At 48.7% G+C, this 25213-nt stretch overlaps 1 protein-coding gene across 3 annotated transcripts; it reads right to left on the bottom strand.

Moving 5' to 3' along the window:
• Nucleotides 1-321: 321 nt before the first annotated feature.
• On the bottom strand, nucleotides 322-25213 carry Emc1 (ER membrane protein complex subunit 1). Of its 3 annotated transcripts, XM_028753984.1 has the most exons (24): nucleotides 25119-25213; nucleotides 23675-23799; nucleotides 23297-23362; nucleotides 22967-23060; nucleotides 21295-21423; nucleotides 19473-19599; nucleotides 18813-18962; nucleotides 18351-18518; nucleotides 18147-18218; nucleotides 17788-17850; nucleotides 16632-16754; nucleotides 15635-15731; nucleotides 15233-15355; nucleotides 13626-13825; nucleotides 13330-13479; nucleotides 12379-12540; nucleotides 11712-11831; nucleotides 9012-9149; nucleotides 7914-8087; nucleotides 7168-7378; nucleotides 5174-5258; nucleotides 3938-4067; nucleotides 3677-3826; nucleotides 322-1165 (listed from the first exon to the last, which is right to left on the bottom strand). In XM_028753984.1, the coding sequence occupies exons 1-24, from the start codon at nucleotides 25211-25213 to the stop codon at nucleotides 1115-1117; spliced, it is 3003 nt and encodes a 1000-aa protein (XP_028609817.1). In that variant the 3' UTR covers nucleotides 322-1114. The 3 variants fall into 3 exon arrangements, with proteins under 3 accessions (XP_028609817.1, XP_028609818.1, XP_028609819.1); XM_028753985.1 differs by lacking the exon at nucleotides 322-1165 and having other exon boundaries at nucleotides 2281-3826; XM_028753986.1 differs by lacking the exon at nucleotides 322-1165 and having other exon boundaries at nucleotides 2281-3826; nucleotides 17788-17847.

The following is a 25213-nucleotide window of genomic DNA, read 5'->3' as shown; positions in this document are numbered from 1 at the left end:
GATCCAGCACCTATACTCACAGCTACCAGTAACTCTAGCTCAAAGGAATCGAACACCCTCTTTGGGCCTTTCCCCAAACCCAGCCTGAGGCACACACATACACATAAATAAGAACAAATGCTAAGGGAGTTAGGAAAAGGGCTCTTTCAGAGGGCCCAGTTTCAGCTTCCAGCACCACATGCCCACTCTAACTATACTGCAGTCCCAGGAGTCTGATGCCCTGCCCTGGATCTTTTGGCACCAAACATGCACATGGTACACACACATACACGTAGGCAAAAGACAATGTACACATAAATAAAGATAACAGGAAGCCAGGGATGGTGGCCCACATTTTAATCTTAAGGCTCAGAAGGCAGAGGCAGGCAGAGCTTTTTTAAGTTCAAAGCCAGCTTGGTTTATACAGGGTGTTCCAGGAAAGCCAGAGCTATACAGAGAAACAATATAAAAGAATACTAATAAAGGAAAATGAAGACTTAGGAGAAAAGTTAAGACTTCACTCAGGCCTTAGCTATTTCAATCAGCTGCTCTGAGCAGCTTTGGTGACATGGTAAAGGTTAAAAGGTGAAATACCAAGCCGGGCGGTGGTGGCACACGCCTTTAATCCCAGCACTTGGGAGGCAGAGGCAGGCAGATTTCTGAGTTCAAGGCACAGCCAGAGCTACACAGAGAAACCCTGTCTCGAAAAACCAAAAAAAAAAAAAAAAAAAAGGTGAAATACCGAGAGTTCTATAAAGGGCGGGTCACTTCCTGACTATTAGCCCTTTAAGAGTCTGGCATGGACATAGGAAAAACAGTCTTGCAGACTAACTGTACTGTAGAAACACAGCAACACAGCAGATGCTATAAGAGGCGAGACACATCTTTCAGTTCCTCCAGAGGGCTGAGTTCAATTCCTGGGACTGGTGGCTCACAATTGTCCCTAACTCCAGTTCCAAGGGATCAAGCATCTTCTGGCCTCCATGGGCACCAGACACTCACACAGATGCAGGGAAAACACTCATAAAAATAAAAAACAACAACAGGACAGCGTGGTGAGAGTCACTCATCTATCTTACACAAAAGTCCAGCTACTCTGAAGACTAGAGCAGGTGAGGTATAGTGGCATATGCCTTTAATCCAAGCACATCTCTGCATTCAGGCCAGCCAGATTCACAAGGTGAGACTAGAAAAAGAGCAGAAAAGTATAATGGGTCCCAATGCCTCCTTCCAGGTCGCTTTTCACAAAGCCAACAGTCTAGGCAGGGACTGTCATTGGAAGTGTCAGATGCTCACTAACCCAGGAGGGGAAACTGGGTATCTATCACTGACAAAGATGTTGGCATATTGACCTACATAAGTCTATTTTTTCCTAATTTTTTTTTAAAAAGTTATTATGTGTGTGAATATGCATACACTCAGAGGGCAGGAGGGGATGCTGAATCTCCTGGAGGTGGAGTTACAGGTGTTTGTGAGGCACCCAGTGTGGGTACTGGGAACTGAACTGAAAAAGCAGCAGGTACTCTTAACCACTGTCTCTCATAGCCTAGGCTGAGTATGTAGCTGAAGATGACCTTCAACTACACACTTCAACTTCTGACCCTCCCTCCTCCACTTCTCAGGTACTGCTATTATAGAGGTATGCCTCCACATCTGGCTTTTCTTTTTTTCCCCATTTGGATGCAAAAGTAGCCTAGAAGTGAACTCTGAAGACACAAAACCAAGCTGAGGCCAGAGCCATTGCTCATCAGCTTTATTCCAGGGAGTGTGGTCAACTCATTGCCTTCCCTTCTTCTCAAAAGAACAATCAGTCCCCAAGTTCACAGGCAAAGTCAAACTGGGGGTTCTTTCTATACAACATACAGAAGCCCAGACAGGAGTGCACACGCCCTATACAGAAGCCCAGTCAGGAGTGCATGCACACACACACACACACACACACACACACACACCCCACAGGAGCCCAGACAGGAGTGCACACACTCCAAACAGAAACCCAGCCCTGGTCTATATAGCTAGTTCTAGCCCAGCCAGGGCTACGTAGTGAGACCTTGTCTCAATAAGTAAAAAGGTTAGATGTGTTGAGGCTCTAGCTCAGTAGTAGAAGTAGAGTGTCACTAACACACATGGACCCTGGCTTTGAGTCCCAGCATCCTCCTTGTAGCCTCTCAAAATCTTAAATTATTAAAATTTTAAAACTACTTAAGAAGCCAGGCAGTGGTGGCGCACGCCTTTAGTCCCAACACTTGGGAGGCAGAGGCAGGCGGATTTCTGAGTTCGAGGCCAGCCTGGTCTACAGAGTGAGTTCCAGGACAGCCAGGGCTACACAGAAAATCAAAAAAAAAAAAAAATCAAAAATCGAAAATCAAAAACAAAACAAAACAAAACAAAAAAACCTACTTAAGAAAAGTAATAGTCTTCATGGCTCACATTATGGAGAGTTCAGTGCAGAGAACTTGCCTGGCATGAGAGACCATGGATTCTATCCCTAATGCCACATAGAAAATTATACCAATGAAATTTAAAACTTGCCCACTACCAAACATGATGGCAAACACCTGCAATCCCAACACTAGGAGGCTAAGACAGGAGAATTTCAAGTTTGAGGCCAGGCCAGCCTGGGCTACTGGGCAAAACTCTGTCTCAAAAAAACCAAAAAAACAAAAGCCTAAATTAAGAATAAATAAAGTTTTAACAAAGACCCTTTCCTCCAGCTGGACTATGTCTAGAGGTGCCTGTAGGGATGATGAGTTATGATGTACTGGGACCTCAAGGTCTCACCAAGGCTCAGACAATCTGGTAGCTTTAAAAGGCCTTAAGCCCTAAGGCAGGTGTTGGCACACACCTTTAACCCCAGCACTCAGGAAGCAAAGGCAGGCAGATCTCTGTGAGTTCAAGACTAGCCTGGTCTACAGAAGGAGTTTCAGGACAGCCAGAGTTACACAGAGAACCCCTGTGTCCAAAAACCAAAACCAAGAGAGAGAGAGACAGAGAGAGACAGAGAGAGAGAGAGGAAGGATTAAAGGTTTGCTATAGCTCAGAAGAAAAGCACAGGTTGTGGGTGAAAAACCAAATTACTGTTATATGCTTGGCTTTGATAGGCTGAAAATAATGGTGGCATGGAATGAAAGCTTGATTAAAATTAGTTCTCACTCCATGTATGGATCCTCCAACTTCTCTTCAGAAGTCCTCAGACCTTGGCTGAGAATGGCTCCTGCATGCACCCCATCAGTCAGGCAGCCAAGCACACCTTAAAGGCAGAGCTGACCCATCAGGCTTGACAGCAAGAGGCAGAGACTAGTAAGACTGGAAACACAGGAGGCTAACTAAAGTCAATTTAAACAGCCTCAGGAGAAAGAAACCAGAGGTCTCATGAAAGGAAAAAACAAAAAGAAAAACAAAAAACCCACAGCATCCCTTGATGGGCACATAAAGAAACCAGAGCAGTGGATCAGATGCGTGGAGACCCTCGCTGAGGTGGATATCTGACCCACAGGGACTGTTCATCACTGTATTCCCGAAGCAGTTCTATATGAAGGTGCATCTTCTTCTCCCAGCTTAAGTGAGGCAAGAACCCAGCCCAACCTCAACAATCCAACAGTCCATGGCCATATCTCCTTAGCTGTCCCTCTGCACCAAGGCACCACTCTGGTAGGATGCTCCCATTTTACCGCCAGGCCCGATTGAGGAGTTTCACCTGTGCCAGCCTCTTTGTGATCATGGTGGCAAAAACCAGACCAAAAAGGACACTGCTGATGAGCACATAGTCGTAGTCATCTTTCAGGACATCAAACTGCTTGGACGGGTAAACTCGAGTTTGGTAAATATCCAGACCGTAGGCCACAACCTGAAAGACAGCTAAAATGAGAACTGGGAAATAAAGACAGCCAGTGAGCCAATGAGATGGGATCCTCAAGGCACAAGGCCACCTCTGCAGATGCCACATGGGGCCGCTCACCAAACAAGTAGACTCCAGGCCTGAGGGCGCTGTATAGATGCCTCGCATTCGAGAGACTGTCTGGTTATAGTTGATGAATCGCTCTGCATGGACCTGGACATCCGGAGAATACGGGATCAGGTTCTCTTCTCTGCAAAACACGGGCAGGGACAGGGGCTCGAAAGTTGCTGTAAAGGGATCTCTTTCTTGGCTGTCCTTCCTGGAACCCAGGTCCCAGGACACACACTAAACTGGAATCTACTCTGAGGCCTACTTCAGTCAGGTTTTTACAAACACGGCAGCTGAGTGAGCACGGAAGGGCTGTAAGGAAGGCTGGTTGGAGAGTAAGGTTAAGTACCAGACTCCTAAGTTGTTCTAAATTTGGTAAGAACACATAACATAAGCCAAGCATGGAGCATACACCTATAATTCCTAGCACTTAGGAAGCTGAGACAGGAGGACTGTTTCAAGTTCAAAGTTCCAGGCCAGCTTTGGCTATAGTGATTTCCAGGCCAGCCTGTGCTATGGTGAGATCCTGTCTCAAAAACCAAACAAAGAAAACATCACACAGATGGCCAGCACTGCACACCAGAAGAAGAAAGTCAGGCCATTTTCAAACCAACACAATGAACCACGGGCAACTCCTGCTCTTCACACAACTGTCTCAGTCTGGTTCATCCTCAGAAATGGTACAGGGTTGGTTCTTCTAGCTCCACCCTGTCTCTTTCTTCAAGCTATTCTCTGTTCCTCCCACTGCCTGCCTTTCTGGGTTTCCCTAAGGGAGAAGACTTTAGGATACAGGGGAGTAGACAGGCAGAGATTCAGAAACTCTAGGCTTCCCCTCTTCACCTGCTTCCCTTCCTATATCTTCACCTTTCACTACTCCAACCTTCAGACTCAACAGGCATGACTCCTGGGCTGTAGTGCTGTTTCTTCTGCCTGGAACATTCCAGGATATCCATACAGCAAGAACTTACACCAACCAACCACCTTCAGATCACCTTTCCCAAGGAAGTTCCCAGAGCCCCATCTCAAATTCTACCACACACATCCCTGACACCCTCACAGCTTCCTGGACTCCTTTTCCTTCTTAGTATTTACCAGTAAGCAACACCATTCACTTAGCTTGTTACTAAATGTCATTTCCCACCCAAACATCAGCTCCAAGAGGCAGGGCCCTAGCATGGCAGACTGAGCACTAGCATTGAACTAGATTCAGTCCTGACAGTCAGAGCCTTGTGCCCACAACTGTCTCACCTGCTTTGTTCTGTTGGGATCTCTGGGCGCCGGGGATCCAGCAAGGCCTTGGGGAGGGAAAGGATTGCTCCAGAAGGCAGCCCAACTGCATGGGAAGAGATGAAGAGTCACATTTACCGAATCCTGGATAAGGCCAGTTACATAGAGGTTTACAATAAAGAGTTTAAAGTTAAGAAAAAAAACAGGTCACAAAGGCCCCGCTAAATAATCAAAAACAAAATGAAACCCCTGGAAACACTAAAGCACTAATATACATGGACATGGGTGACTGTGCCTGACGTGAAGACACTGGGTTCTTCACACAGTCTAGTTAACCTGAGGCCATGTGGGCTGCGGGGTAATGTACCCAGGAATGCAGAGGAGCAAGCACTGGACAACAGCAGTTTCATAACGGTGGTAAAAGGTCCTGTAATGTCCAGAGCTAGCCCTCCTGCTTCACAACAAGTAACACTAGGTGCCTGCAGAAGCTCAGAGCCCCAAGCATCTTGGGTAAACCTGAGCAGGAGCCTGTTAGTTTCCCACTGAGTCTTAATCCCAGACTCTACCGAGTGAGCTCTCATTTCCACACAAGTCTGCACAGGCTATGTTAGGAATGACATGGGGCAGGGGCTGGCTCAGTGGTTAAGAGCACTGACTACTCTCCTAGAGGTCCTGAGTTCAATTCCCAGCAGCCACATGGTGGCTCACAACCACCTGTAATGGGATCCGATGTCCCCTTCTGGTGTGTCTGAAAAGAGCGACAGTGTACTCATATACATAAAATAAATAAATCTTTAAAAAAAAAAAAAAGAAGCCGGGCGGTGGTGGCGCACGCCTTTAATCCCAGCACTTGGGAGGCAGAGGCAGGCGGATTTCTGAGTTCGAGGCCAGCCTGGTCTACAGAGTGAGTTCCAGGACAGCCAGGGCTACACAGAGAAACCCTGTCTCGAAAAACCAAAAAAAAAAAAAACAAAAAAAAAGAATGACGAGGGAGTTGGAGGAGCACTGGGGAGATCACTCAGTGGCTAGAGCACTAGCGTCCTTCCGGGACCAGGGCTTGAGTCTCAACTCCACGTGGCAGCCCACAACTACTTGTGACTTCCATTCCAGTGAATCCAGTGCCCTCTTCTGGCCCCCCTGAGCACCAGGCATAGAAGTGGAACACAGATATGTGCAAAACACCTATACACATAAAATAAATTAGGAAGTTAAAACATCATCAGAACTAGGCATAGTGGTACACACTTTTAGTCCAGCGCTTGGGAGGCAGAGAGAGGATCACTGGGATTCAATGCAGCGTCTACATAGTGAATTCCAGCACAGCCAGGGCTATGTGTAGAGACTCTATCTCAAAAACAACGAAAAATAATCAGGATGCTGGGCATTCACAAGGTGGAGGCAAGAGGACTGAGAGTTTGAGGCTACCTTGGGCAATATGAGATCCTGTCTCAGCAACAAAGAATGACATGAAGACTCAGTCACAGAAAGACAAGTTCCACTCACTCACTCATTCTCTCTCTCTCTCTCTCTCTCTCTCTCTCTCTCTCTCTCTCTCTCTCTCTCTCGTGTGTGTGTGTGTGTGTGTGTGTGTGTGTGTGTGTGTGTGTGTGTGTTCTGAGGTCATAAAAGTAGAAAGAGGACCATGAAGAAAAGGAAGAGCTGGTGGGTGGATGAGAGAGCCTGGGGAAGTCCAAGGAGGACACTGTAGAGGGAGGGAAGTGACCAGCAGAGGGGAAGGGCATAAAGAACAACAAAGAAGAACAACATAGCTCTATGAGAATGCCTAAGGGAAACCCATTATTTTGAATACTAACCTAAAATAACGTATGTAGCTAAAATAAATGACACTGAAGATGGGTTTCTCAATTGGGGATGGGAGAAAGCACCAAAGCAAGGAAGTGGTTCATGAAACCCAGGACTAAGCAAAGGCAGGCAGAGCTGAACTAAGCAAGCAGAAACAGAGCATCCTCACAACACAGCCTCACTTCAGCTGAAGCTGTGCGTCCAACACTCACTGAGCAAGTGCCGGCTGGTGATGCCCCGCTCGGTGATGGTAGCTTCCATGGCACTGATGGAGGAGGGGAAGATGTAGGACTGCTGGAGGACCTGGGGCAGCTGGGGTCGATCTAGGGAGCTGAAGGCAGTGGCATTGTACTGCTCAGTGCCCTCATAGAGCTCCAGGGCGGTCAGCTCATTGCGCCGAGCCTTAGAATTCCAGTACTGGTACTGTGAGCAGAAGGGGAGACAATCTGGGTTTAGTATGGGATCACCTAGAAAGGGAATGCCGTTCTCAACAGCTGCAGGCCAGCCGTTCTCAACAACTGCAGGCCAGCGAGGGAAAGACCCCCGCTGCTCTCTGCTCCTCTTCCTTGTTGCAGTCTTACTAACTTCCATTACTAACAACTTTGTCTAGGTTGTCCACAGTTGTCCATGACACAGGAATTGACACTGCTCTCTGGTAACAGCAACCAACCTCTGGGTGTTTATGAGGTACACTGTACTGAGTTAAGCCCGAGGAGACCACCATTCTCCTTATTTCACAGCGCAACCAGAAAGCTCACAAGATCAGTTCAAGGGTCTACAGTCAATGGGAAGAGTGGAACAGCCGGAGCAGTCAGCCCTGACTCCAGGCCTCCCGTCTAACCTGTGCTACCTACCAGGGGCTGGAATTAAGAAAGCACAAAGTAGCAACTGTTTCTGGAAAGGACATAGACTCAGGGACCTACTGAGCTGCTCTGTGTCCCCGGCAGTGAGTCCTTACCACCACCCAGTTCTCTGAATGCACAAGGTGGACAGGGCCCCTAGCCTTCTTCTGCACGGAGGAGTGGATGATACGGCCAGTGACACCATCAATGAGGAAGATGCCAATAAAGGTGCGCTCGTGGTGGACATCCGTGCTCTCTGTCACCACAGCCAGCAAGTTGGGGTTCAGACTCTGGGGAGAGAAACCATAGCAACAAAGTTTAGGAGCCACGGTAGCATGTCATGTACTTGGTTCTGTGAGCCCTGGGGCCTGAGGCCAATATGGAGTCAGCAGCCTGGCAGATGACCCAGCACTGCTGCGCCAAACAGCTCCCTATGCAGTTTCTCAACAAGGACTGGGGCCACACTGAATGCTGAGTATATCCCTTAGTTGTCTCAGAAAGCCTATGATGCAGCCATTTTTCCCTCCACTATGTGGGCTCTGAGGATCAAACACAGGTGCAAGACCCTTTGTCTGCTGAGCCACCTGCTAAGGCATGTAGCTCACCACCATGTTTTGAGTATCATTATGTAGTCTAAACTGCCCATAGGTTTACAATCTTCCTGCCTCAGCCTCCTAAGTGAGAATTTAAGTGTGCCACACTCTTATAAGGGCTACAGTTTGCAGCCCACAAAATGTCACAAAACCTCTGTGAAATTTCTGATGGCCTGATTAGCCTTTAACCCCAGAAGACTGTAGTCCTACCTGTACTATTAATAAAACTGTCATCTAATGAGAAGTACTACAGAGTGAGCAGTGAGAGAAGATAATAGCTCATGCAATGCCCAGATCCTGAGGAGGAAGGTATACATGTAAGGCTAGGCACATAGCTTGATGGCAGAGTACTTTTCCTAGCATGCCTAGCCCTGAATACATACACAGTACCTCCACACAAATGCCATAGTACACGCCCCGTCCCCACATATACAAACTAATGTAATAATATAACACAATGATGTGATGTAATATGATACTTATTAAGAATATAAGCAGGGCATGGTAGTCCATGACTTAAATATCAGCACACAGGAGTCAGAGGCAGGGTGCTCCCTGTGAGTTCAAGGATTGCCTGGTCTCCATGGTGAGTTCCAGACCACCCAGGGTGCTGCATCCTACCTTGTAGAGCACACTGCGATCGCCCATCACCCGGCCCTGCGAGTGCACGTGCTCGCTGCTGCGCTTCCCCTTCACCTCGACGACCCGCTGCACTTCTGGAGGAATAGTCAGCTCCCAACTCAGCTCTGTAGTGAGATCCTAGGGAAGAGCAAGAGTGCTTGTGATACAGAGCTAGGCCAGGGCCAGTCAGAGGCGGGACCAGGAACAGACACAGCTCAAGCTGCCTGCGTCAGTAAGTCAGTGAAATGCTCACTGAGTTTGAGGTGGTGGCTGCACTTACAATCCCAGCACTGGGAAGGTGGAGCCAGAAGGATCACTGAGGCTCACTCACCAGCCAGCCTAGTACATTTGGTGAGCTCCAGCCCAGTGAGAGACCCCACAAAGAAAAGCAGCACCTGAGAAATGACAGCCAAAGCTGTCCTCTGACCACTCTGCATACGTCTATATGTGCACTTACACCCTCACAAACACATACACACACACACACAAAAGGAAGGCTGTGAAGAAGTTTGAAAGTCTCTGAATAATAAACATATACCTTGTCTGCATTCTGAGTGCCACACCAGCTAGGCAGGACTACACAGTGAGAGCGTGACTCAAACAAAGAAAAAGGAAGATACTAGCCCTGGTAAGATGGCTCAGCTGGTAAAGGTGCTTGCTGCCAAGTATGACAACCAGAGTTCAGCCTCCCTACACTCACACAGAAGAAATTTCTTTAATTGAGAAAATAAGAAGGATGCTAAGGCAGGGACCTGGAACTATAGCCTGACTGACAATCCCAGAGCTCAGGAAGCAGAACAGGAGGACTGCAGACCTGCAAGCCTCGTCCCCTTAGAGGACCCTTGTGACAGCAGTTCGGACTGTTGTGGCCTCCATGTGGGTGCTGGGAATGACCCAGGTCCTTCACAGGAACGAGTGCTCTCGACCTTGGAGCTACCTCGTTGGCTCTTACTGTTATTTTTAATTATGTGTATATAAGGGCACATGTGTGTAAGGGCACGGGTGAAAGGGCACACGTGTGTAGGGCACATGTGTGTAGGCGCCAGTGGATGCAGGAAGAGAACACTGAGTTCCCAGGAGCTAGAGATACAGGCAACGCCGGACATGGTGTTAGGAGCCAAACCTGGGTCCTCTAGAAGAACAACCTTGGTTCAAATAATGACTCACCACTGAGCCATCTCTCCAGTCCTTATTAATAATATTTTTATTAAAAATATTAGAGGGGCTGGGGAGACGGCTCAATGGTGAGGAACCCTGGCTGCTGTTGCAGAGGACCTGGGTTTGTTTCCCAGCATCCACATAACAACTCAGCCACCTGTGACTCCAGGTCCAGGTGACCCGACACACTTTTCTGACCTTCCATGGTGCACAAATATAAACACATGAAAAACCATGCACGTGTAAATAAAGATAAAAGGAATAGCAAAAAATGAGTAACCTGTAAACCCACTGTCATGGTGAAGGGTATAAGGCCCACTGATAATTTCCCCTGACATGCAGAGCTCTGTGAGGTCAAGCCCAGGCTGGACGACCTCATGAGTTCCAGGACAGCCAGGGTTACACAGAGACCCTGTTATGAGCGACACATACACATCTATCCACCCCATTCCCAGCTGTCCCTGACAACCGTTTGCTGTCTGTTGGTAATACTGTAACCATAGCTGCAGGGACACACGCACCCACGTGTCTCATGAAATTGTTTCTAACGCAGGGAACTGATCTGTATTCACTTGCGTTCTCAACGTCTTATCTGCTTCAAACCCTAGTCACCTATTTGTTATTTTGAGTCAGGATCTCACTGTGGAGTTCAGGCTGCTCTTGAACTCTTGGGAATCCTCTTGTCTCAGCTTGTGAGCTCTGGGATTGTGGATTGAGCTATATTCCCAGCTCCCTGCTTTAGCATCTTTCCTTCCTCTATCTATCTGTCTGTCTGTCTGTCTGTCTATCTATCATCCATCCATCCATCCATACATCTATCTGTCTGCAAGTGTATATAGGTAGAGATCAGAGAACACCCTGTGGGCATTAGTTTCCTCCTTCCAACACGTGGGTCTAAAGGATAGAGCTCGGACTGTCACGCTTGAGAGTATACACCTTCACCTGCCGTCCTCATTGTCTTACTGTATACACTTGAAAACAAGGCTGCAGACAGAGAATGTTCTAGACCTCAAAGGTAGCAATAGTAAAGCTGAACTACTAAGCCTGCAGCTGGGACTAAGCTCTTCATCTCTGTTCTCACTCTCAAAACATGTTAAAGGACAGAAGAGGAGGGCTCTCTGGTGACCAAACACCACACAAAGTTCCTTCTAGACAGCCCTGCTACCAAGGCCAAGTGCAGCTCTTTGTAAACTCCAAGGCCAGCATGCATGGATACTGGCAAAGGCTGAACCCCTTCAGAGCCAACTGATGCATTTCTGGAAAGAGGCCAAGGCACATGACTGCTGCAGTGTGGTCAACAGCATCACTTCTGTATACCTGCTCAGACCTGCTCAGACCTACTCAGACCTGCCTCCCTTCTCTGAGCAGAACGACACACCCTTCCTGGGCTACAGGATCTGTACCACCAACTCTGAAGCACTGAGGGCCATGTCCACACAGCAGCAGCCCACCCAGCATCAACAACTGGGTGCATGTGAATTGGGCATCAGGGCCATTCTTTAAACAAACAACAGGAAATCCCCAGAGCCTCCCCTTCCCTACCTTGCGAAGCCGATACCCGCTGAGCCGCCCCTGCTCTGCATCCACCAAGTAGAAGAAGATAGAGGGGGCAAGTTCATGTAGCTGTCGCAAGACATTCCGAGTAGCTGGGAAGGCTGTGACCTGGAAAAACCCAGGAGAGTTAAATTCAAGTTCAAAAACCTTGAAGCCCATTTCTCAAGAGCCATTAGTGCTTGCCCACTAAAAAAAAAGCTTTAAGCATAAAGCAGTAAATCATAAAACAAGTCACTGGACTTATTTAAGGCTTAAATATGGCTCTGTTAAGAACCTCAGTGCTGGGGGCTGGAGAGTTAGCTCAGTGGTTAAAATCACGTACTGTTCTTCCAGAGGACATGAGTTTAATTCCTAGTACCCACATCAGGAGACTTACAACCACCTATAGCTCCAGCACTAGGGGATCTGATGTTTCCAGCCTGTGCAGCTACCTGCACCTGAAGTACACATAAAAACACATAATTCAAGTAATAAAAAAACATGGCCAGGTGTGGTGGTGAGCACCTTAGGAACCCAGACGCTCACAGGGGCAGTCCGGTTGCTGATGGTGGCCTGACAACAAACAGGCTGTCTGGTATGTGGGCAACCTCGGTCCCAGCATCCCACCCCACGGCCAGCTCCACATGGAAGAGTCCATTCCCCACAAGACAAGTACCTTGTATTCATCATCCACCAACAGCAACACCTTGGCATAGTCTTGATCCATGACTGGGAGAAGCAGTGACTGCAAGATGGGGCGCTTCAGCACTGGGGGAGCTACCTGGCTCCACTTGCCAAAAATGGGGTTGAAGACAAACAGAGAGCTCATTCCTGTTTCCTGCAATGGGAAGGAAAGCGTTAGGTTCCACCACAGAGGGAGCAACACCCTACAGGTGAGCCTGGGATGCTCAGGACTAAACCATGAGGACCCCTGCTTTCGGCCATCTTCATGAAGGGTAAAATCTTAGCCAAAGATGACAGGTCCCCTAGGCTGATGTGAAAAGGGAAAAGGCTGGACTTCTTCCAGCTCCAAGTCTAGCTAAGAACTGAGCATGCCAAAGAGCAAATCAACGTCTACTGATTTGAGTGGCACATGAGTGGTACATGCCTTCAATCCTAGCATCTTCATATCTCTCTAAGTTTGAAGCCACTTGGTCTACATAGCTAGTTTCAGGCTAATCAGGGCTATATAGTGAGACCATGTGCTCTCCAAACCAAGTCAAGCATAACTCAACCATCCAATGACTGCTGGGTACAAAAGAATATCTACCAAACCCTACCTACCCCACAGTACAGCTAGAACAGACCCACAAAAATCCATTCAAATTCTGGAGGGAGAAATCATAATAGCTTTGTGATTATATAATAGCCTGCTTTCTCACAGAGAGAAAACAGACACTCAGCTACCAGGGACAGCCTAACTCCTAAGGAAAAGGGCTGGTGAAGGTGGATCTGGTTCCTAGCCAGTTCCATATCACAGATGTATGGTTCCTCCACCCAGGCCAGAAATTGGCAAAACCAAGACCTCCAAACCAAGAGCTTCTCATGGAATGCCCAAAACATGGGAGAAATTTCAGCAGTGAAATATGCAACAGGCAGCACACCGTGGCTGTGTGGCTGGCCTCACCTTGTCCTTCACCAGCAGCGTGCACTGGGGTGGGTGGGGGAAATGGGCAGTAGTCCTCTGGACCATCAGCTTAAAGGACGAGTCTGGCTTAACACTGGGCAGATACTGTTTCCACAGAATGGTGCCAGAGCTGCTCTCAATGCCAAAGAGCTGCAAGAAAAACAAATACTGACTCGTGACAGGAAAAAACTTAAGAACCAGTTCTATCCTCACAAACTGGAACAGAGCAAGCCTCCTGCCTGTGCCTGCACCTGCGCCTGCACCAATGGATTGCTCCCTCAGGCTCCAGTGCTCACCTTGCCTGATGCTGTTACCATCACCATCATTTTCTGCAGGTTGAACTCATCTCTAGCCAACGTGTCGATGTTGATCTCATTCTTAATCTGGCTTCGGGGCTTCCGCGCATCGTAGAACATTTTCCAGAGGTGGGAAGTCCAAGCCTGGAGCAGGATGAGCTGGGACGACAGGCGTTTCAGGAACATTCCCAGCAAGCCATCTGGTGTCAGGGAAGAAGGAAGGCACTCCATCAGACTAGGAGTCCAGCAACAAGGTGTGTGCTTTCCCAGCAGGGACCTACTAGTTGGTCCCACTCCAGGCAGTCTGCTTAAGATGCCAGCAGTCCCACACTCTGGTACAGCCATGCAGAATCTTCCAAAGGCTCTTTACCTGGCTCTTAGGACTGCACCTACCTAGAAACTTGTAATAAACTAAGAGGTAAGAATCAGCCATGCAGGATGTAGCCATGCTGGGACAACTAAGGGAAGGCAGAGAAGTGTGGGCCTCGGATGCAGCGGGAGCAGGTGTAAGAGTGAATGGTGCTTCCGTCTCCCATTACTTCACTTTACTTGGCTAACCTGTTCCCAGCATCCCTTTCTGCAACCTACTCCTAAGGCCATCATTCTCCCTTGCTCCTGACTCCACTGGTGAGGCAATCTCCCTCAAAGTGTCCTCCCTCAGAGATGTGACAGGTGCAGGACACCATGATAAGGACGGTCTCAGCATAAATTAACATCCCAGCTCCAGTGCCTACTGCTGTGTGACCCTGAGAAATGTGCTTAACTTTGTGCCTTTGGTCCCTCATCTATCAGATGGCATGTAACCCAGAGGCCTGTGATGAAGAACAGACCATATGATCTGTAGTACTAATGGGAGTGGATCGGAAGTGCTCATTAAGGGAAAAATCTTTCCTCATCTCTTTTCCACCAACCACAACTCAAAGAGAGACAGAGCAGCAAGTCCCAAGCAGAACAGTCCACACATACACAGTGTGTGTTTCACTGATGCAAGTCAGAAAAACATCTAACCAAATGCTAGCCATGTGGGCAAGCAAAGCATATCAAGCAGCAAAAGCAAGGTTTACCTTGAATCGCTGGGTCCAGCAGCAGAAATAGATAGTAAAGTTAAGTTAATTCTCAGCTTAAGAAAATACACAACACCTAACAGTGTACCTGACCCAGAAAATGCCCTCAGCAGCTGCCTGCTGGATAGCTGGAGGAATGGATGAAGGAAGGGTGGGGGGGACAGGACTGGACTGGAGAGGAATGAATCAAGCTCATCAGATGACCACTGATAAGAGTCATTGCTGGCTCAGAGAGTTGGGGCTATCTCCCATCACGTCTCTCTAAGCACACGTAGCTGTGGCATTGGAGATAGTGGGTGAAGGTGTGTGACACAGAGCCTGACATGGTTAAGTATCCAGGCAATGACACCTACTATTATACTAAGCAAAGACATTTTTGCCTCAGGATCTTTCACTAGAAGGACTCAGCAAAAGTGTGTCCATGGGGCTGCTGCTGCACTCGAAACTGGCCACAGGACTCCTTCTGAACATCTGAAGCCAGGGACACAGTGAGGGCCACAAACCCAGCTAACCCTCCCTGGAGCCGCCTCCCTTAGTTCATACCTGCCTTCTTGCCAAATTCTCCTTCCAGCTCAGCCTGTGCCCCAGTCAGGGGGAGATCCACCATCTCCAGACACACGACTTCTGCCAGGGACTCCTCTCGGCTCCACACCACCACCTTCCCAGCTACAAGGAAGCAGTTTGTAAGAACTCAGCCTGGCTACCTAGCCCTGAGGAGACTCAGAGGTGGCTCAGAGTTCAAGTCTTATGTAAAAGGTCTCATGAGGCTGGGGTCAACAGTCAGTGAGAAAGCTTCTGTACCTCAATTCATGCCCCAAGGAACTGAGCAAATTCGCAGGGTACACTCTGCTTGAACCTTCCCTGAACCTGAGCACAGCCCCGCCCACCTCTTTCACAGTGATAGGAACTTAAAGGAGGCACACATGGCTGCATCGAGGCACTTACCAAGCTGCTGCAGGAACAGCTGCACATGGTCCTGCGTCTGCACCAAGGCCCGGTAGCCCACCGAGTCATCCTTCTTCAAGAATACCTGGATATACAGCTAGAAGCCAACAATAAGACACAAAGTGGTGCCAATGTACTAGACCTCAAGATTCATAGGGGGTTGGGAGTCGGCTGAGGTCCAGGCCATGGCATGACTCGATGTCTACACAATACAGCGATTATCTGGACATCGGCAAGGAAGCACACACTCTATAGAGCCAGCAATGAACTGGGGCTCTCGCTGATGTGTCCATGAAGAGCAGCAAGTGTTTGATGGACTATCATCCCTTCATGCCCCAGTTAGACCCAACAAGGTGAGCAGAATGCCAGGCCAGGACTTCCCACTTTAGGAATGAAGAGACCCTATCCCAGAAGCTGAGGGACACAATTCAATGTCCCCAGAAGAACACTGGGTAAGATTATTAGTACATCTAGGGAGTTGGTCTGGAATGTGAACCCCAGCAACATGTCGTACTAGCTCCATGGCTCAAAATGCCCTGGGCAACCAGCACATTCACAAACCAGGTCAGGAGCAACCAATCCACAAGACTGCCAAGATGTCCTATGGAGTAATGCATAAACAAAAGCTAAGTGCAGGGCCTGGCACACAGCGATAGCTGGGCAAACAACAGCAGTGGGCTGGAGAGTCAGAGCACTCATTGCTCTTGCAGAGGGCCCAGGTTCAATTCTATTACCACAGGGCAGCTCAAAAGCGTCTGTAACTCCAGCCCCAGGGGATCAAATGCTCCATGTGCCCATGTGGTACACATAATACATGCAATCAAAACACTCATACACATAAGATAATCTAAACCAACAACAGCAACAGCAGTGTCAGGCAGTAGATGGAGGAACTAGGAGCCTTGTTTAGAAAGCCCTAATCCAGGGCCACAGCTGTAGCCCAGCCCCAAGGACATGAAGCCCACAGATCAGACTGTGAGAGCCAAGGCTGTCTTACCTGCTCAGGTCGAGTGCCCTTCTGCTCCAGGCTAAAGGAAATCGAAGTGTCTAGTAGTCGACGACCTGTCTCCACTAAGTACAGGTTAATGGTGTAGGTCTGGTTGAAGCAAGCCAGAGAGTCCTAGAGGTACACACAGCAGGGGCCAACAATAAAGTCCCTAAAGTGTGTCAAAAGACAGCGCAAACACCCTAGAGAAGGAATAAGCACGAAGAAAAACGTGTGCAAAGATAAGTAAAGAGCTAAAGCCTACAGCAGAAACAAGGTTGCCAGGTAAATGAACAAGATGACAACTAGTGTGCATCTGAGAAGGGAGCCAGAAACTGGGCAGTGGCCAAAGGCTAACCTGCTCTACACAGTGAGTTCCAGGGCGGCCAGGGCTAACAGAGAAACCTTGTCATGAAAGACAAAAAAAAAAAAAAAAAAAAAAGAAAAATAAGAAGGCCAGGTGTGACGAGTACTATGTGTGTTTGAGAAAGAAGTAATGCTACCATGTTCATCTTGAAAGGGAGCCAGTGCTACCATGCTCATCTCGGAAAGGAACCAGTGCTACCACCATGTTCATCTTGGAAGGGAGCCAGTATGTACAGGAATCAGAATTCCCAGATATGAAGAAAGGGAAAGCTTGGGATATGAGGCCTCCTGTGAGACCCCACAGCCACCCTGTGTACTGTGGAACACTGCCGGGCTCTACCAGCTAGAGACCCCAGAGGACTGGGGAAGCGGAGGCTCAGAGAAGGAAGTCAGGATGAAGAGACCTCTGGAGTCTACCTCCTCATCTTGCCATGAGAAGGGACAAGACAGGCCATTTAGCTGACAGTATTTGGACCCCATCTGAAGCTGAGAACTCAAGGGGACCTGCTAGCCTCAGTTGATCATGGCTTTCTTTTTTTCTTTTTTTTTTTTTTTTTTTTGGCTTTTTCGAGACAGGGTTTTTGTGTGTAGCCCTGGCTGTCCTGGAACTCACTCTGTAGACCAGGCTAGCCTCGAACTCTTGAACTCAGAAATCTGCCTGCCTCTGCCTCCCAAGTGCTGGGATTAAAGGCGTGCACCACCACCACCCGGCTTGATCATGGCTTTCTTGAGTGGCCTCCTATGTTCCCAGATTTGCCCCACCAGCCAATGGCACAACCTGCCCGCCAATGCCACACTCTACCTGTGCACCAGATGTCTCAGGAAAGCTCGCCACAGACCTATCTCCAGCACTGGCAGGTTTCTGCTAGAGAAAGGAGATGAGAGAACCCTCAGCCTAAAGGTTACTTCCCAGAAACTTCTCTCGCCTCGTCATAGTCAGAAGGCAAATCTTACTTCTCACAGCCTTCCCCACAAGCCTATGAACCCATAACAGTCTGGGAGCCACCTTAGGATGCTGCTCCTATTGAGGGAGAGTCTCTGTAAAAAGCTGCAGAGATGAGAACTCATCTCTCTGCAGCCTCCAACCCCTGTGAACAGGCAGACGAACCCTGACACCGACCATCGGAGTTCCCACAGAGATAAGTAACCCATGGGACTTACCACTTCGGTACGACAGGTCATGACTGCGGCCACGGTCTTCTCCCCTGTGGTGGCGAAGCTGACAAGTGCAGCCTGTGAGGAAAGTGAGACAGCAGCTCCCAGTGGGACTTAGAGCAAATGTGTCAGGGTTCAAAAGCACTGCCTCCTACCAGCTTTGTCCCAGAAGACCCTTCTGGTCCTAGCAACCGCTCTGCCTGCAGTTACCTGGGGGAAGTTTTTAAGCAGAGTCACGGCACCATGGTGATAGTGCAGGAGAGCGTAGTGGCCCGGGGATAGCTGCAGGAAGAACTGGGCACGAGAAGGAGCCACTGGGCTGGGCTGCGTGGGCAGCACTTGAGGCTGGAATCCACTTCCAAATTCTAAGTCAGGAGACTAGGGGAGACAAGAAGAAGGGTGAGAACCTTGCCCCTTCCGGACCACCAAGACCAGGGTTGTCTGGCCTGCTCTGTCAGGGAGCAGTTCTGAACTAGGTCAGATGGCTTCAGAAGCTCCTATTCAAGGTCCCCAAAAGACACCATGGCCTGTAGTCTCTGACAACAGGTCAGCCAGAGGCCACCATAGCTCAGGAAAGCAGGAGCAATCTCACAGGGAAACACTGCTTGTCCCTACCAGCCCTCCTCAGTCCTACAGCAATTGACATCTCAGACCGAAAGAGCAGCCTCTCACCTGCAGGGGGATCTGCTGCAGTTCCCACTCTGTCTCCAGGGCTAAAGTGTGGAGCGAGTGTGAGCTGGGGTCAGGGCATACCAGGACAGCCTCATCTACCACACCACAGGCCCCAGTGAGGTGCTGCAGCCATGGAGTCCAAACCCTGACCTGTAGAGAGATTTCACAACAGACTCGTGAAGATCAGCAGCAGCAGCAAATCAGCAGAGTAACTGCTGGAATCCCACAGACTCAAGCCCAAAATACATGCCTGGCCGAGCACGGTGGCACACCTTTAATCCCGGCACTTGGGAGGCAGAGAGGTCCCTGAATCTCTGTGAGTTTGCCAGCCAGCCTGGTCTACACAGTGAGCCCTAGGAGACTCACAGCCTGAGGGGTCACAGGGGTTCTTCCAGGCTGTACACCCATTCTTTCATATCTCCCTTAAAAGCTCTTAAAGAGACAGTGCCTACATCTGAGTAGCTCTTCTGCCAGCCCAGAAGAGCACTGTCTATTAACAAAGTGCCTTAAGCACACGTTGAGGACAAGCTGGCAGCAACAGACGGGCCATCAGGAACACAAGGTGCTCTTGCAGCTGCCCTGCCAAGTTCCTTGGAGCCCATGAAACAAAGGCCTCCATCAACTCCTTCCCACTCACAAGGGGCCAGATGCCCTCTGTACCTGCTGGACAATTTCTCCATCCTCCACATTAAACTTGACGATGTTCACATGGCTGAAGGGAACGATGCCAAGGGCCCACACCACCCCGGAGCCATAGGAGTACACCATCTGGTAGAGGATGCTGTCACTAAGAGGGAGAAGAAAGGCCAGTTGAGTCCTTAGAGCTTTCCAGGGGCCACTTTCCAGTGAGACATCACTAGCTGGAAAGCCCCGAGTGCAGTTCTTGGGCTCACACAGCCTTTGCTTTCGGGTTCTTTGCTGTTGCTGTTTGCAGTGCAAGGGATCAAACCCAAGGCCTCAGGAATGCTAAGCAGGTGCCCCACTACCCAGCCCCGCCCCTAGTCTAGCTTTTGTCTTTAATTTGAATTTCTCATCAACATGTTCAAATTACTATGACATATATAAAACAGACGGACAGCTTCTCCTAAGTGACAGATGTGACATGCCCACGTGTATGTGAGCACCACACCAGATGGCTGAGTAAGGCTATGGAGGTATGCCCATCAGGTAGGCCAGACTCATGGATGCTTTGCTTAATTCTCTAGGATACTGACTTTTGGGTATTTGGATTATTTGTTTTCTGTTTTTGATTTGGTTTTCTTTTAAAAAAAAAAAAAACCAAAAAACAAAAAACAAAAAAAACCCTCTCACTGTAGCCCAAGATGGCCTTGAACCTGTTATCGTCATGTCTTGGCTTCGCCCCTAGAGTTAGGGGTATGTGTGTCTGTGTGTTTATGTGTGTCTACATGTGTGGTTTTTTTCTGTAGGTCTCTGTGTGTGTGTGTCTGTGTGTGTGTGTGATGCACACCACCATGCTCAACCAGAAGTGTGTGTGTGTGTGGTACACACCACCATGGTCAACCAGAAGTGCGTGTGTGTGTGTGTGTGTGTGTGTGTGTGTGTGTGGTACACACCACCATGCTCAACCAGGAAATTTGACCCATTTTTTAGTAAGGCTAAGAACCTAACGAAGGCCAGGCAACAGTGGTTCATGCCTTTAATCCTAGCACTTGGGATGTAGAAGCAGACAGATCTCTGTAAGTCCTAGGCCAGCCTGGTCTACAAAGTCACTTCCAGGAACAGCCAGAGCCACACAGAGAAACTATGTCTCTAAAAACCTAAAAGAAAAAAACAGAGCCAAATGCAAGGCCCTGTGCATGCCAGGCAGGCTCTGCCACCAAGCCCATCTCCAGCCTTAACTTTGGCAATTTCCCTTTTGAAAACCTTTTGGAAACAATTGCAAGTAGCTGAAGCCAATCCCTGCCTTACCTCTACCTACCCTGTTCCTTCCGAGCTTTCATGTTTCTAACCCGAGACCTCTGGAAACCTCCCTGTAGTATAATTTTTTAAAAAATATTATTTATTTATGTATATGAGTACACTGTAGCTGTCTTCAGACACATCAGAAGAGAGCATCAGATCCCATTACAGACGGTTGTGAGCCACCATGTGGTTGCTGGGAATTGAACTTAGGACCTCTGGAAGAGCAGTCAGTGCTCTTAGCTGCTGAGCCATCTCTCCAGCCCTGTAGCTGTGACTCTTACCATGAAGAACATATCAGACTATGAAAAAGCAGCCAGAAGGCCCAGAGCCCCGTGTGCATGAGCAGGAGCAGCTCCCTTGTGTGGCAGCTCTCGTGCCCCAGTTTGAGTTTTCTCCACCCTTCCAAGTATTTAACCACAGCCTTTCTACCCAGCCCTACACGCACCAGCACACCACTCGTGGTGCCAACAGGAGGACACATGGCCAAGCACCCTCATGGAGATAGAGCACTGTAGGGATTGGGACAAGGTAGTTATCACTTGAGAGGAGATAGACTTACCTTTCTGGCAGATGCTCCACCCACTTCAGGTGCCCACTGGAGAGGTGATGGAGGGTGAGGGTCGTCTTCTTCAGAACTGCAATGTACCTCACTGACTCCTGAAGGCCCACCAGCCCAAGTGCCTGGAAACTGAGCACAGGTATGGATGAGGGCTGCAGCTGGAGTGGCTGCCCCACTGCTGCCTCTGGTGCTGCTTGCTGAAGTTTGCTGAGTCAGAAAATGAATAGATCTGGGTCCCAGTGCCAGGTCTGCCTGATCCTGGCTCTACCAACTTGAGAATCTGCCTTGCAACCACTTAGGCACACTGCCCTCCAGCCCCCACATCTCCTACGGGTTACATCTTCCTCTCCCTACTAACCCTCTAGCATGCCCCCATCATCCAATGCTACCACTGAAAGCTTAGAACCATGTCCACAACTGGACATGACCCCGAGGACAAAGCTGTCTCAGATTCACCATGCTCTCATCACCTGTGGCCCACCAGATGCTAACCGACTGAACTGCTATGGTAAGACAGATAAGTGAAAGCCAACAAGCCCCCAGAGTCATTTTCAGCAAAGATAAGCCAGTGGTCCAAGCGGTTCTCTGACAGAGAACTAAAATGCAGAGTTCCAGGCATCTTGGTGCAGCTCTACAATCCCAGACCTTGCAAGGTAGAAGCAGGAGTGTCAGAAGGTGAAGGCCAGGACTGTCAAGATGCCTTGGCAGGTAAAGGCACTTGCTGAGCAAGGCTGACAGCCCAAGTTCAATCCCCAGAACTGACATAAAAGTAGAAAGAGAGAACTGGCTCCAAAGTTGTTCACTAACCTCTACATCACATGCCATGCACACGCTCTTTCCCACACATGTCACCCCAAGACACACATACATGATGATAATAACTAAAATTACTTCAAAGTCCAAAACCAGCCTCATCTACACAGCTACTGTGAAGGTGGCCCCGGGCAATGTGGGATCTATCGCAAAGCAAACAGACGTAAGAAACATGGAAAGCTTTGTGGTATGTTCTTCTACCTAGAACATGGCATGACAAGCCCATATGTTAAGATTTCACAGTGGTCAAGAACAGAATAAATATTGTGTCTAATACAGAGCCGTGCATCTAATAGGTGATCAATTAATTAAATCCTCCTAATTCATAGAAAATCATTTATAAATTTTCTTTCCACAATCTCATTTGCTCAGTGAATAAACACACATGTGCTATAGCAAGCAAATCAAGGACAGGTATCTGAGTCATCCTAGCACTTGGGAGGTAAAGGCAGAGGGATCTCTTTGAGTTCAAAGCCAGCCTGATCTACGTATTTCTGAGATAGCCAGAGCTAGAGAGACCTTGCCTCAAAAAGGGGGGTTGGGGGGAGGAGTACTGGGATAGAGAGATGGCACTGGCTGGTCTTCCAATGTACCTAAATCCAACTCCCAGCACCCATGTGGGTCACAGCTGGCTGGTAATCCAGTTCTAAGAGATTCAATGCCCTCTTCCGGCCTCCAAAGAGACTGCACTCATGTGGACCACAGACATACAAGCGGGCAAAATACCCATACACATAAGAAAAGAAAACTTTAAAGGATGGGCATCTGTGTCTCTTCAGTGGTTCCTAAGGTTGGCCCAGAGTTGTTGTCTCTGCACGTCCCTTCACTCAGCCACCATGAAGCCCCACTTCTTCCCTACCTGCCACTGTCCAGAGTTATCTCCCAGTTCAGGCCCCCGATGTTAGTCTCCCAAGAACGCATGATGCGTCCTCCATTGGATACAGTGATTGCATCTGGAAAAGAGAAAGACTACTGCCGTTTTCAAAACTAGCTCACTTGCCTCACAAGGGCTGCGCCATGACCCCGCCTCCAGCTCATGGATGTAAACAGACATTAACCGGGTACCTTATTTCCTTCACTGTCAGAAGCACCTCTCCTCCCTTCCTCAACAGACCCATACTAAGCAAAGAATTAAGGAATGGGAGACGGGGCTGAACCCACAGTGGAGACCAGGAAGGGCTCTGCTTACCTTGTCCATGGACCAGCATGGCATCCACAGCCCCTTCTGCCGTGCCCTTGTCAACATGGCGCCACACTGAGAGATAAGAAAGTCAGACATTGCTATGAGTGACTGGGACCTTCATTTGTACAGCATTACCTAACAAACAATCCCAGCAGCAGGAATAACTCAAGGGTAGTCACTTAAGCTTTTACTGCAAAACAGGATAGAATGTAGCTTTTGCAGTGTTATCTTAAGGGCCTTCATGACTGAGGGAATGAATTACAAAGGCCAGTGCCACAAATATACACAGTGAAAGATGACAAGATTAGAGAAGATAAAAAGAAGGCAAACCGAGGATGTATCAGCCTCCCTCCCCGAAGCCTCTAGTCTCCACAGTTCACTCACAGATCTCTCCAGTCCGAGAATTTAAGGCCGCAATCACATTCTTCTCCGTGGCCACAACCAACTTCTTGGATCCAGGGGAAAACTCCAAGGAGGCAAACTTGATCTTGCCAACATACTGCTGTCTCCTAAGGACCAGTGCAGGGAACATCAGGGCACAAAGACAAACTGCGGGCTCACATCAGCACATCTCCCTCGCCCCAGGGAAGACAGGCGTGCTAAGGAAGAGCTGCAAGCATACCCAACATTTCAGCAATGAACTTGAAGCAAAAGACGATGGGAGAGAATTGCCACCAAATACATGAGAGAGGATACCAGTCTTCCAGCTAAATATAACACCTACCTACTCAGGCAACACCCAAAGTGTCCTCAGCCTAATTTTTAGCTGCAACAAACAGACTTCCAGGGGCATAGGTGCTTGCATGCTGCTGCAATGGAGAAATACTGCTGTATGAGGCACACTGAGAAAGTCTGGCATTCAGACTGCATCTCTCGCTTAGATGACTGTGTTGTTTAGCCTAGTTTGTTTTAAAGGAGCTTCTGGGGTTTGGTTTAAGATTTATTTATTTATTAATTTATTTATTTATTTATTGTATAGGAGTACACTGTTGCTGTCTTCAGACACACCAGAAAAGGGCATCAGATCTCATTACAGATGGTTGTGAGCCACCAAAGCCCAGAAAGGCTAATGACTGTTGGGACTAGGACCCAAAATGAACAGCTTTTTTAAAAAAAAAAAATTACTATTGTTAATTATCTGTCAATTCCCCCCCCCCCCCCAGAAGCACACAACGGTTAAGTGGCCAAATACTTATTCAATCTGAAATAAGCGTGGTCTGAAGGAAGGGGAGAGCAAACAAATGTCAGGCTGATAAGTTTGGAGAGGGAGAAGCCACACTGCCCCCAGAGAGTCCCTCAGAAGAAAAGGCTCACTTTAGAACTTGTAGGTTAAGAGGTCTAAGTGACACCAACTAGTTCCAGGAAGGCGAAAGTTCGCTGGGGGCTACTGACCTCAGACACCCAGGAGATCACAAACCTGACAGCCACGAAATCCGACATGACAGGAAAGGAGAGAACTAGTGACCTCTGAACAAGACCCATAAAGCATGTGTGCCTAGATGACAGGGCTGCCTCCAGTACGGTGCTATCTACAAAATCATACTCGGGTCGGCTTAAAAGAGTTCCCTCCGTGCTTAACATAATGCTCTTGGGTTGACGTCTTCAAACTCTTCATAGCGTTAGAAGGGACGCTCACATTTTCATTCTGCACAGGGTGCAGCATTCACTCATTCACCTCTCCCTTAAAGCATCCCCGACCCGCAGCCACCCGTAAGTTATAGTCTGGGTTCGTTCTGCTCCTTGGCAAATCTCCTTCGGGTTAGCAAGAGGGAGACAGATGCCGAGAAAGCAAACACCAACTTCCTGGAGAAGCGTCACCGGTACGCACCAGTCAAACTTGCCCACTTGGTCTTCGTAGACCGCGGCCGCAGGGACAAGCAGCACAGCACAGAGCCAGAACCCCGACGCCACAGCGGCCGCCAT

Source organism: Grammomys surdaster, unplaced genomic scaffold (assembly GCF_004785775.1).
Source record: "Grammomys surdaster isolate TR1022 unplaced genomic scaffold, NIH_TR_1.0 125977, whole genome shotgun sequence".
Lineage (NCBI taxonomy): Eukaryota > Metazoa > Chordata > Mammalia > Rodentia > Muridae > Grammomys > Grammomys surdaster.
Note: the sequence above shows the minus strand (reverse complement) of the source record. Positions and strands in the feature narration are given on the sequence as shown.

Bases quoted from the DNA above. Each gene is read 5' to 3' on its own strand.
- Emc1 (XM_028753984.1), bottom strand. From the start codon at position 25,213: ATGGCGGCCGCTGTGGCGTCGGGGTTCTGGCTCTGTGCTGTGCTGCTT. The intron at 16,755-17,787 runs GTAGAGTGTGGC...GTGTACCTCTAG, and splicing joins CTGAGACATCTGGTGCACAG to GACTCTCTGGCTTGCTTCAA. The intron at 9,150-11,711 runs GTAGGGAAGGGG...GCTCTTCCCTAG, and splicing joins GCGGGTATCGGCTTCGCAAG to GATCTCACTACAGAGCTGAG.